This window comes from Ixodes scapularis, unplaced genomic scaffold (genome assembly GCF_016920785.2).
Source record: "Ixodes scapularis isolate PalLabHiFi unplaced genomic scaffold, ASM1692078v2 PGA_scaffold4__175_contigs__length_147842914, whole genome shotgun sequence".
NCBI lineage: Eukaryota > Metazoa > Arthropoda > Arachnida > Ixodida > Ixodidae > Ixodes > Ixodes scapularis.
The window spans coordinates 61,195,505-61,209,281 of NW_024609879.1; the positions used below are offsets into that span (position 1 = coordinate 61,195,505).

The 13,777-nt window shown below is 48.2% G+C and overlaps 1 protein-coding gene across 1 annotated transcript in view; it reads left to right on the plus strand.

The window, feature by feature from the left end:
• Nucleotides 1-2,912: 2,912 nt before the first annotated feature.
• LOC115324421 (venom metalloproteinase antarease-like TtrivMP_A) overlaps nt 2,913-13,777 on the plus strand; it is a 41,504-nt gene continuing 30,639 nt past the window's right edge. Inside the window, exons 1-2 of the mRNA XM_029985023.2 lie at nt 2,913-2,981; nt 4,922-5,094. Coding sequence (XP_029840883.2) covers nt 2,921-2,981; nt 4,922-5,094 — 234 coding nt within the window. The 5' untranslated portion in view covers nt 2,913-2,920. The remainder of the gene's footprint in view (nt 2,982-4,921; nt 5,095-13,777) is intronic.

Here is a 13,777-nt window from a genome sequence, read left to right on the forward strand (position 1 = left end):
GCAGAGTATGTTTCTAATTACCAACATTTTCTAGCCGGGGGCGAGCGCGAGGAAACAGGAAGAGCGTGCTGCACCAGGCTGGGGCCGCGCAGGAGCGACGGAGCCCTTCTGGCTGGTCTGGCTCATGGTGACTCCTGGAGCGTTCCAACAGCGAGGTTTGGATCAGGACCGGTGGAAACGGTGAGCCCTGGCCATACTGGCCTAGGCCATGACGATCCCGGAGTGGTTCCGCAGCGAGACTCGGGTTGTGATAGCCCGGAACAGCTTGCCTAGGTAGCGCAGACGTGGGGACGGCGTTCAGCCGGCCTGGACACGGACTGCGACTGCGAGCTCCGAATGACTGGCGACAACCCGGGTCGGCGGGTCGGACTGCCGGCTCTCGAAGACGGACAACTGGGAAGTACAGTAAACCGATTTGCGATCTCCTCGTTGTGCTGTGTCACTCCCTGGGAGACGAGCGAAGCACATGCCGATCGGGCGGCGATTATTACATAGCGACCTCACAAGTTGTGAGGACAACTCAAAGTGGTGTCCAAATGACAACTTTAGAATATGCTTGCCGGCTAGCAATGCTGGGCAACAAAGCCTTTCGCCCTTATAGCCGCCCGGAAATTTTTCTTCTCTAAAGCTATACATTCAGTCTCGAATCGTTCACTGAAGTTCAAGGTACAAGCGTCTCAGCATATCTAACAATGAGAAATCGCCAAAGCGCAATGCAGCAAGCACAAAAAGAAACAAAGAAATATTCTTACCTTTTCTCGTGACTTGCTCCCACGACCGTTTTTTCGTTCGCGCTCTACTCGAACGACCTGGCGGGCCAAATTGCCCAGTGTACTCCGACGCCACCGACGATTCCCAGCACCTCTAGAAACACAGACGTTTTCCTTTCGTTGTTATTTTTATTAACCCTTTAAGCGCCATATAGGGTTACAAAAGTGTCTGTATATCTTCAGGATACATTCAATATCATAATAGTTTTTTGGGGGGGACCCAAAGCAATACTCAGGCGAAATGTTTAAGATATCTGAGGAGATATATTTTCTGATTTCGGTTTCGCGGTCTTGAATTATTGCAGCAAGCGGTTCTCCAGATACTCCGTCGCTCCGTCAGGCTCACGCAGCTGTAGCCTTCGCCATTGAGACGCGCTCGAGGACCGAGGGAGAGAGGTGGAAGAAAAAAGGAGAGTAAAAAGCAGGTAGAAGGTGCATGGAAGGAGAGAGGTTTGCAGGGGCCAACTTAATATATGCACCACGCCTGCCGCTAGGGGCGCAAGTAGTCGAAGGAATGCAGAGGATGGACAGATAGGCTTATACGGCTGGCTCCTTTGAACCGGGCGTTGACTCGCGCCAAGTAGCCAGTGTTCTGTGGTGAACGGGTGGCCCTAGTGGTTTGCGCGCCTTCGCTTCCCTTTCTCCACCTTTTTTTTTCTTGTATCCCTTTATATACTGTAAACGATATACACACATTTTTGGTGAACGGGCTAAAATCTTAATTTCATTACACATTGGAGAGCGCGCTCTCCAATGTCTAATGAAATTAAGATTTTAGCCCGATATAAAACTAAGTATGCTCGGGAGATCGACGAAGCTTTTTTTATTGCCAACCATGACGCATGCATGTGCATTATTGTTCCGTTACTTGCCCTGGTTACTGATGAAATTAAGTTTACCAGAAAGGCGGGTAAATGCGTGTAGCCGCGTATCGGCTTGAGTGGAGGCTGACGTGTTATCGGACCGATTGCTTTTATGTTTGTCTCCTTTCAAGTTTACTTGCTGAATGGCGCAGCAGTAAATATTTCGGTTGTAAGTCAGCGCTGTGTCTGTGTGTTTCCTTTTACTGGTCTTTCGTCTTTTTTGCGCTGTTTTAACCCCTTCAATATGACCATCAACCAACTCGCCCAACTTTACACCTTGTTTCAAATGTGGTGTTTGAGCCCAATACATATTTTTTTTTTTAATTTTACGAGAAAACATGTGTTCATTCAACTTTAGACATATATCCGTAATGTATGTACACCTGAGGTACCCAGGCGTGCATGACAGTCCAGCGTAGAAAAGCGAGAATATCTCGGAATCGCCGATGCAGCGCGGAGTGCTGCTGCGACGTTGCTATTAGCCTTCAGGTGATACACTGGTGACTGTGCCGCTAAGGTAGGAAATCCGGGAACGCTCCCGGATCCGAGAGAAGCGAGCGATCGCTACACTTGCTCTAGTCCACCATGACTGGGCAGACTGCAGCAAAATAGATTGTACACACGCGCTCCATTCAACTTAAAAACGAAGCACATACTTAAATTGAATTAAATGTATTCTTCTCATATTCAGCTTACATAACAGTCTTTTAATGATACATGTTATAACCGACTCCTGGGACTTAATTGCGGCAGAACGGTCTTCTTCCAGCAGCGCTACGCTGGCAGCTTCAAATAAACAACACAAAACACAGCAGGAGGAACGAATACACAAAGAGCACTGACGCAGATACGGCAACATAATGACGTAAGTTGTCAATGCAAACATCTTGGCAAAAGTGCGCACATTGTAACGTACCGTTATCACATCCGTTACTTCAATATAGCCATTTACTTTCAGCGTATTTACCAGTGTCAAAAAAACAAAAAAAAATTACGCACTTTTACTGTATTGCCTTTGTTAAAGGTGCGCTGCTTCATGTGCCGTTTTCGAACGTCACATCGCAGAAGGCATCCACTCTCTTCCTACTGACGTCATAACCGTACGAAAAGATCTAGAGATGCGTAACATAAACAGATGTTCCTTCTTTTTCCAGAGCCACCCTACGTACGCGCCTGGTATTCGTTTAAAAAAAGGTGATGAAATAGATGCCTTTCACTGTCTCGCATGTACATATATATAACCCTTACTGGATTTATCATGTGCATTCAGCAAAAATTTTAGAAGACATGTTCGGAACCTTTCATTGCGCGTTCCTCTCAGGGCTGCTCATACGCGTCGCCGATTTTGGTAAGTGTGTGTCCCAGTAGCGATGACAAACACCTCGCCCCTTGCGTTCACTTTCTAGTGTAAGACGTAGTTTAACTTCCTAGAATGCTTGGCCCATGTGTATTCCGATACTCAGCCCAGGCTCACCTGCCCGCCGATGGCGGGTGCCACAAATAGTGAGAACGTCAAAACGTATTTGCTGTATGCGCCTTGTTTGCAAACCGCGCACCTTGCCACCATTGAGTCAGTTAGCATTCACCACATTAACAGGTAGCCACAACTGGCACCTGATGACGAAGCGCAGCTAGGCAATTAATATGGCGTCTTCCCGGTTTTTTTCTTCGTTTATGATGCTTTACAACGACAAATAACTAGATTACCGTCACGCTATAATCCCTGACGGCTTAAGAAACGGACAGTGGTGCGAGTCTGGAGCATCTCGTCACCTCTCCGCAGCCATCTGATGTCGGCATTAGCCGAAAAAAAGGCAGGAGATCCAATCACGAGGCAAGAAGCGTGAACATTATATGCCAAGGCCTGCGTTTCGTAGTATGTCAGTGACTTCCTATTTAGAAACATTAGCATCCGTGCTTGAATAGTCATATCAGGAGCGGGCCACACTATTTTTTCGAGGGAATAATCCAGGTGGCAAAAGACAATCGTCACCACAGAGGCAACGTAATTAAAACACTCATTTGGAAAACTCACCCTTGAATCCCGGGATGCTCGCGTCCACCAGGTCCCAACTAAATACGATTACAGTGGCGTCCTTTAGCGGCGAGTCGCTTTATATAGCTACCGTACTTACTCGAGCAATGGCCGCACTATTTATGAACAAGTGCCTTGCGTCTACTTTCCCATAGAACACATATACAGCCAATCATTCCGTTGCGCATAAACAACATAAGGAATAACCAGATCCAGAACACGATTCTCCATACAGAAGCAACCTTCACAGATAAAATTCTGCGCATGAAGACGTTATCTCTGTCCCGTAAACAGCTGGAATCATGCTGTCGATCGCAGTGATTGGCCATCTGCGTGCTCCGCAGAAAAGCGAAAACTGAGGCTTTCTTCATAAACAGTGCGGCTATTACTGGAGTAAATACGGTACTGCGAGGTGGCACTGCGAGATAGCGCTACCGGCCCTTGCGCAACTCGACCTGGCCTGATGCCAACAGCTGTGCGGTTGCCGGGGTGGCCGCTGCGGAAGAAATGGCCGCGTTGGGATCGCATTATTTCGGTTCTCGAGTACGGACTGAAACCACTTTTCAAAGCAGCATTCTATGGCAGTTTCCTAACTGAGTTCTAGTATCGTCGCACAGAGAGACATCTCACCAGGAATATTCCTGCAGCATACGAGTCGTTATTATCTTGTTTTCATAATAACTCGTCATTTTTTTTAAAGCGAAATGCATCTTTTATAGAAGACAAAGCGTATAGTTTACTGAGCGGACTTTTGCGATGCACTGTCTTAAATGCCACACATATCTGGGCTCCAGCTTCGTGGGTTTTTAGGAGCAAACCGTAAAAGGTTGTGCCTTGTCGTTCGTACGAGTAATAGCTCGAAACGAAGACCTGTCCATCAAGGGCTTTACGGTGCGGCGGTCATTCTTATCTCAGTACTAAAAGAACTCGAATAAATCATACCGGATGTATTTTTAGGTGTGTCATATTTTATCATTTGCATCATCCTTGAAAATGTGCAAACACTTTTAGATTTACGTTTGTTGTCTCATGTGTAGACCATCTTGACTTTCGATGTATGAAAGATACCAATAGCATCAAGCAGTTACTCAACAACAAATATCAGTAACACATTAAAAAAACAAGGTACTTTTGAACACTTTCTGAAAATTACACTAATTTTGATTTTAACACGTCAGAAATTATAATGTACCGAAAATATATACTGGCAGAGCACTTCATACTAATGAAATACGCTTTTATGCCCAACACAGCTCCTTCGCCTGGCATAGTCGTCTATCCAAGGCTTCTTGAGGCAAGAGGACTCGACGCTGAAAAGGTGCTATACATTCAAGACGACATTGTTCTGAGGCTGCAAAAGACTGCAATACTCTCGGAAAATATTGTGTTTAGGGAAAACCTTGATGGAACAAGAGTCGACAAAATTGTAAGTTTTCAATTCAGAGATAGCATCCAAGAGATATCAACTCTCTTTTTTTTATTTTTCCGAAGCGAATCATTTTGTTTTGAAGTAAAAATGAGACGAACTTACTTGCTTTTTATAGTCACTCACAGATTGAGAACGAAAAAGCGTGCGTTTCCAATGCAGAGCCTCCAGCAGGAGCTTCATGCCTTCTATTTTGCAAGGTGGTTAGTTGGGCGAGTTGGTAATGATTGAACATGTCTACGCTTGTCTCTTCTCTCTTCTGTGTTCCTTTCGATATACGCGCAATTTTAACCGTGTTCTATTGCTTTGGCTGCATGCGCGCTCAGGATGCACGGGGAAAGTTCGTGCTAGAGGAGTTCTCGCCTTGTCAGTGACTATAACTGCCGTTCTCATCTGGTCCGTGATTATAGCTGCACTCTTCTTTGAGACGCCGGAGCAGCCCGCTAAGTATCTTAAAGATGCAACAGATGACACGACAGTCTTTTATATGTTTTATCTTATAGGTATACGTATATCGCGGTGTACTAGGTGATTTCTTCGACTACACCTGAAGAATAAAATGCTTTTATATCAATTTATACAGATCAAGACTTTTGTACAAATGAGGCTTCTAAATAACTGCAGGTCAGGAACCAGCCGCCCGTGGTTTCCCTCACTCTATTTCTTCCTCCAATTGCGACACAGAACTGCGAATAATTTAGCAGCTGTATGTAGCAAGACGATTCCGTTGCACATGAATCTCTTATATTTTGAAAAAAAAAAATAGAAGCTGTGAAAATGGAACGTCGGCAGCCATTACCGGCAGCGGTCGAACGTGTACAGCTCGCGCGATGAGGAAACTTTTTTTTCTCTCAGAATATTAGTAAATGGTGTGCATCTCAATCCACTTGCTGCAAAGTGGTGTCGCGGGCATTATTCTTGTAGCTACAATGTAATAACCTGAAAGCGCATTGTCCGTATTAAAGAAAATGTAGTTCGCACCTCTCAATTTATGAGATCCCCAAAATATCAAAAATGCTTTGATTAAAAAAAGGCAAACTTCGAGGGTTTTTCGCTGCTATAGTAAAACATCACATGAGACCTACAGCAGACCTCAGAATCACTGTCATTTGTTTTCCATCTTAGAGTGGTACTCCGGCCGCTTTTACCTACCCCAAGCAAATTGCATTTCCTAACTACCCGGACTTTAGTCTTTACGGTATGCTATTTATTTTTTTTTCGAAATTCAAAATGGCAGGTCAGAAAACCGTAAAAGCAGATGATGCAGAAACCTAGATTCAAACTTCCGCGCGCTCTCCAGTGCTGTGACGTCACAAACGGTGCAGACTTTCTGGTCGCCCAGTTAGTCTTAAACAGAGTATGTCGAGAGTTTTTTGCGTGCTTCTCAATGAATCAGTTACGAAGCACTCTTTTCCCACCATAAAACGTCTTGTAATTAGTTGGAAACATGGCTTACCGCTTACTTTGTACCGTTTCTGTGGTCACACTTCAATGTTGTCAGTAAGAGCTAGCGGTTTGAGAAACACGGTGAAAACGTAATTCGAAAATACAATAACTTCACGAAATGTTTTTCTTTTCACACAATACCCGGGGAACTTGTACAACCGTGTCTATCGATGTGTTGAGCCACTTTTTAGGCAAATCAGCGACCATGAAAAAATAGCCGGAATTCCCCTTTAACTTGCTTTGTTTTTACGTTTTTCTTTAACATAAAATGGTTTGATAGGTTGAATTTTATGTTAAAAGAGTTACACTTGAGAGCGACTAAAAAGCCTTGCACGAATGCCAATGTAACATAAAGCATACACAAACTATATCAGGCATATAGAAGATGCCCATCATACATGGTCATACATAATTATTCCTAGGAATACCTAATCGTGACGAGATAAACTTTTCTAGCAGCTCAGTAGAAATGGAACCCGAAACCGTGTAATACGCAGCCCGACACCTTCGCTGGGCGGCACGAGGAGGAAGTAAAATTGAGCGCAAGCAGCTGGACAAAGTTTAATGCAAAAAAGCGAAAAAACAAATTCGTTTTTTTTTTTTCTTTTTTGTTTAGAGCTTTGGCTGGGAGTAACCTTTGTGCAGAGCAGTGCACCGCCAAGTGGCCTGACGGTGTTTACTTTCCTGAAAGGTTATGTTCTCTTGCTCTTTTATTCAGGCATCTGCCGGTTTGGACAATGTAAACACGCCCACACGTTGTCGGCATCTGAAAAACCACCGACGCTGCGCATTCCACGTATTTGTTGAAATGCTTTCGATGGGTCAGCTGCACAAAGATCACACCACACACAAAAAAACACCATTCACACTGCTGAACTTACAACTGTTTAATGTTCCTATTTTTCTTTTTCAATTGTCGAGTAAATATTTCTTTCTTTTCTTTTCTTTTTTTATCGCTTTTCTCATACTTTATTTCTATTTTTTAAGCCGCTTTTCAATTTCTGCTTTTTCGGGGATGAGGTAGTGGCGATTACTTCTTTCTTTTTGTCCTTGCCCGGACACCGTGGCTCCCCGCAGGAACCCTTCCTTCTTAAGGTGGAGTGCAACTGAAGGGCCTCTAGCGATTCACGTGCGAGTTGGTTTCAATTTCTTCCCACAGTGTCAACTCAATGCCTCTTGTTGCATGCGTCACTCGCTTCTCTTTCGTTATTAGTTCTTGGGCAAGGGCTTCAAAATATGGTAGGAACTGAGAACACAAGTGGCGCATCGATATTAGTGGCTACTTTCTTTAAATTGCCGAAAAGCCTATAGATGAGGGGGATGACGGCGACACTTGTTTTTTATTTTGGACAGGGGCAGCAGTATAAGTACTTTTTTAACTTCGTTACTAGGCTGTAAGGACGTCCGAACAGTCTCATGTCCAGCTCGTGCACTGTTAAATTCCTAACCGCGCGGGACAGTAGCCTCGAGCTTAGACTTTCTTTTCTTATACACCGTGGCATGTCGCCACAGGATTTTCCCCCAAGAATCAAGCATGGCATGCTTGCATTCTGAAATGAAAGGAACGTAAGTGTTCATGCAGGGGCCCTAGTGTGGACACTTGGCGAGGAAGTCGGCAAGAAATGTGGCGGCTATGATTGGCCGGCGCCAAGGTCAAGGACGGCGTTGGCCAATTACGGCCGCCGGATTTCTGTCCGACTTCTTCGCCAAGTGTCCAGATTTGGGCCCCAGGTTAAGGTGTCGGTAGGGCGTCAGACGGACACCAGTTTATCGTTGAATTCTTTCCAGGGGCTACCGCCCCGACCCAGGCAAAGTTAGAGCACCGCCTATAAAACTCTCATCTGGAGGGTGACGTTGAGATCGTGAATTAAATATGCCACGAAACGGAGGTTGCAGGGTCGAGCAGGAACATGTGGTGATGTGGAGGCGGTTGTTGAATCAGTGCTGTCCATATAGGCGGGTTGTATGCGGTTGGCCGATATATTTTCCTGGCGACCGTTGATCTCCTGCGTGAAAATCTTCGTGGTGCGCGCCAGGACCTTGTAAGGACCATGGTCAGGTGGAGAAAGACCCCTTTTTTCGCCTTTTTTGTGTAGGAAAAGATGGCTCAACTGGAGAGATCTTGTATGGAGAAAACTTTAAGTTGTGCTGGTTCACGGTGTAATAGAGGTAAACAAGCCATCACATTTCGTAATTTGTTGAGATAGTGATGAAAGAAGAGAATGTTGACGCTTTCTTGTATGAAGAAAAAAAGAGTTGTCTCGGTAAACGTAAAGGCACGTCATATACCAACTATGCTGAGGTGAAATTGAAGTCTCCTTTAAAAGTAGAGCGGAGGCCAAGCAACACTATGAGCTGGTGATCCGCTCAATGATTGCGTCTTTCTCTTGCAGTGATGGCGGTTATGAGCTGTCGGTGGATGCGTTGAACCATTACTATTGGCGGATGGGTGATTGGCCGTAGTGTAAAAGTGGCGAGTACCCAACAATTGTGTCAATGAGTCAAAAAAAGGATGATTCGAATTGTCGACCTCTGTCCGTTGTTATGACAGAAGGACATCCGAAGCGACTGACGCACACGTTAACGAAGGTTGCTGCGACTGTTTGCGCTGTGATATCTGGTAGATGTGCTGCTTCCGGCTCTGTGTGTAGCGGTCGACGCACGTAAAAGTTTGGGCTAAACTTTAAGATCGAGAGAGATGACCTCCAATGCCAAGGTACACGTGATGGAAGCGTGCTCGCGGGGCAAGAAAAAGCACCAGTGGGGTATTGGTGTGCCAATTAATTTTTGATTGCTGACAGAAGAGACCATTTTTGGTCATATCGCGGATGTCGGCGTTCATACGTGGCCACACGTAGCGTGCACTTCAGAGGCGTCGTGTAGCTTGGTTGCCCGGGTGATTTAGTCTGTGGAGTTGGTCTAAATTTTGTCGAAGCATTTGGGGGGTAACGTACTGTCGGTTCGTTACCATGGATACGCCATAGATTACTGCAGCTAGAGGTTAGGGTGAATATACTTTTTCCAGTTGTAAAGGGGTTGTAGGGTGTTGGAGGTTTTCGAGTTGCAAATCCTGCTTCTGTTCTACAGTCAGTGCCTCCGATTGGATGTCAGGACAGGTTGAAGACATGGCACCGACACGTTACAGCGTGCCCGCAACTGCGGTCTGTGGTTCATTGATGTGACCAAGGTCGACGGTGAATTTCGAAATGTCCTCCAGACGGCGAATTTCTCATGCATAGTACACACAGTGGTTATCTTTAAATGCAAGTCAGTGGCTTGTGGTCTGTGAGGATATGGAATTTTCTTCTTTCGAGAAAGTAGTGGTAATGCCTCAGAGTTAAATATGTAGCCAGCATTTCTCGCCCGAATGTACTGTAGCGAGTTTCTGGCGGCTTTAGATTCTGTGAAAAAGAACAAAAAACTATGGGATTCCAGTCGCCATCTAAATTCTGTTGTAGCCCTGCGCAAACAGCAGTATCCGAGATATCAGTCACGCAGCGAGTTCTAAAATTTTGCACTGGGTGAGCAAGACATGTTGCAATTGACACGGCTTCTTTTACTGATTCAAATGGTGAGTCAACCTGCTCGTTCCATAAAAGTGGCAATTGAAGACCTTTTGTTGTCTTTAGAAGCTCTGTAAAGGGTTCAACATTGTGGCGCAGCGAGGTATAAACCTGCGGTTTAACATCAACGGGCCTAGAAATTCCTAAAACAATCCAAGAGAAGACGGCTGACGAAATTCGCGAATGATTTCGACTTTTTCAGAAAGAGATATTGCCACACGCGTCGGCGAGCAAGCACTTGCTTGGCCGAGTGGTTACCGCGCGTGACTTTCGCGCGGTAGGTGTAGGTTTGATTTCAGTCAGCGGACTGTCCTTTTATTCAATCGTTCAATTTGGCCTTCTCTTAAGTTCGAGAACATATTCGCCTGATCTAGTTCAGAATATTCTACGCATCAAAATTTCTACGCCGAATGATCCAGAAACGGACGAGGGTAGATAAGGGACTCCGCAAGGCGAGTGGAATCAGTCTCGCCCCCGTGCTGGGTCCTGCGGTTTCGCCGACATCGACGCCCGTGACGCTCTGCTGTTATCTTTTGCTTCTTTTTTTTTATTTTTGGGCAGAAGCTCGCCCCCTTTAACGTTTAGTTTCTTCAGTTACCATCGCTTCATCAATTGTCATTCGTGACATTTAGGTGGAGGTGCGGGGTATCGCATTCTATGCCCGTGAAGCCTACCCCTCCGAAGACATCGCGGCCAATAGAAGTGCTCAGCCCCGGTAGGCTACCCTTCGCAGAAGACGCCGACGCCCGAGCAAGCCGCCGTACCACAGGTCCAACTCCCGGCATCCGGACCCCTGCTGCAGAAGCCGATGAAGAACATCCCTACGATGACCACCCCGCCCGTCGTCGTCCTGCCCGTCACTCCGCGGACGCCAAATCCCTTCCTCGGCGAGATCTACGAGGACGTCGAAGACTGGATCAACCAGTACGAGCGTGTGGCTCGCCACAACGGGTAGAGTGACGAACAGCGCCTGCAGAACCTCTATTTCTCGCTTGAAGGAACTGCAAGGCGCTGGTTCGAAAACCACGAAGCTTCCTTGACTTCATGTGAGCTTTGCAAGAATGAGCTGACGCGTACGTTCGCCAATCAACACCGAAGAGAGAGGGCCGAAGATTTGCTACAATCCAGGACCGAGGGCCCCAAGGAGAGCGTCACGAGTTTCGTAGAAGACGTCCTGAGCCTGAGCTCCCGCGCCGACCCTCAGGCCCCCGAGGAAAAGAAGGTGCGTATTCTGATGCGCGGCGTGAAGGACGACATTTTCGGTAACTCGTACGCAACCCACCAACGACCTTTCAAGGATTTGTAACAGAGGCGACGAACATCGAGCGTCCTTTGTAAGCCCGAGCCAGCCATAACCAGAGGCTACCCGCCGTCAGCGCGGTTCCGCCGTCCCCTTCCGACCTTGCCCACGGCATTCCAGAGCTTATCGCATGGTCGTCCGGGAGGAACTTAAGAAGCTTCTGCCGACAGCTGAGCGCCCAGCCTCAACCCCTATTGCCGAGGTTGTTCGGGACGAGGTTCAGCGAGCGTTCCTTCCGGATGCCCCTGTCACCGAGGCCGCAGCCGATGAGCCGACGCTGACCTACGCCGCAGTGGCCAGACGACCACCGCAAGCTGGCGCCAAGCCACGGCTCCACCCCGAAGAGACGCCCCAACGCCGCAGTAGCCCCGACGGCAGGAAGATCAGGCGCACGTTCACCCAGAGCAACCTGCGCCGAGGAAGCAGGCGTCTGGAGGACTACCGACCGGCGCCCGCTTAGTTACGACTGCGGGGAAACTGACGATGTGTACCGCCGATGCCCATACCGACGACTCGGGCTGCGCGGATTCCACCCAAACGACCCGCGCCCCCGGTATGGTGAACGCCGTCGGGAGATCGAAGAATACATGCGACGACCGAGCCTGCTTCCCGCCGAAAATTCCGGTCGCTGTCGTCACGACGTCCAGCTTCGCCGATGCCCCGACCCCGGCGTAAAAGCCTGTCGCCCCTCGCTCCTCGCCGGGGAAACTAGACGCGGCCACCCCTGGAGGTGGAGTTACCGAAGACGACCGAAGTAAAGAGCGTCCAAGAACGACCGAGCGCTCCCAATCTCCCGACGCTACGCATCACAACGACGCTCCTGCATCGGTGTCCAACAACCTAAACGTTGTTATCGACGGCCTCGACGCATCGGCACTCGTGGACACCGGAGCAGACTACTCAGTCTTGAGTGGGAGGCTCTCCCGCCGCCTTCGAAAAGTCATGACGCCGTGGAATGGACCACATATAAGAACCGCCGGAGGACACCTCATCACACCAGTCTGGAGATGCACTGCTCGCGTCGAGATCCACGGTGAGAAGTGTCCTGTCAAGTTCGCCGTTATGCAAGACTGTTCGAGGGACGTTATCCGCGGAATGGACTTTCTCTGCGAGTATGGCGCTGTCATCCACCTCGGGGCAAACCAGTTGACGCTGCGAAGGCCCGTTCTGCGCCGGTGGAGGCCTGCACGACGTCATCCGCGATCCGAGTTAGAGCCGACCATGTGAATCTGCCACCGCCGTCGAGTGTTTTTGTCAGCATCATAACCGACGCAGCCATGCACGGTGAAGCTCTTCGGGAAGGCAGCGTCTAACTGCTCCTTGAAAAAGGAATTGGCGCCGTACGAGGCGTAACGGATCGTCAAGAAGGACGAACAACTGTTCTCGTGACAAACTTTCGAGAGGAACCGCAGCACCTAACGAAGGGTACAACCATGGGCTACGTCGAGGAGATTCAGGCGCCAGCCGTGGTCACCTCAATCTCCGAAGAAACCTCGTCGCCACAGCAGAAGAGCACGACGCCGCTGCCGCTCGACATCGACCCCGAGCTACCAGCTTCGAAGCGCCACCAACTGGTTGATCTCCTCGCCGAATACAGTGACCTCTTGCCACGACATCGAAAGTTCGCCAAACACCAATGGCGAAGCATCACATTATTACCGACGACGACGCACTCCCTGTCACCAGTCGCCCTATCGAGTCTCCTTAAAGGAAAGGAAAATGATTCAAGATCAAGTTCCGGAGATGCTCGACTACAACATCATTCAACCCTCAAGAAGTCCGTGGGCGTCCGCAGTCATGCTCATACAGAAGGATGATAGTCCACGCAAAACCCTCCGGGTCTGCGTGGACTATTGTCGACTGAACGCTGTGACGAAGAAGGACGTCTATCCGCTCCACCGCATCGACGATACGCTAGACCGACTGCGCCACTCCCGATATTTTTCGCCGATGGACCTGAAAACTGGTTACTAGCAGATTGAAGTCGACGAACGTGACCGGGAGAAAACTGCCTTCGTCACTCCCGACGGACTGTACGAATTCATGGTGATGCCGTTCGGACTTTGTACGGCACCAGCCACCTTCCAGCGCGCTATGAACACCGTGTTGGCAGGTCTGAAATGGCAGAGCTGCCTCGTCTACCAGGACGATGTCGTGGTATTCTCACGAGATTTCGACGAACACCTCAGACGACTTCAAGCCGTGCTTCAAGTCATCAAGATCGCCGGCCTGTCACTCAAGCCACAAAGTGTCGGTTCGCCTATGGGGAACTAAAGTTCCTTGGCCACGTCGTGGACAACGAAGGTGTTCTACCTAACGCCGAAAGGACCCGAGCCGTAGCTGCATTTACGCCGCCGTCTGAAAAGAAGGCTGT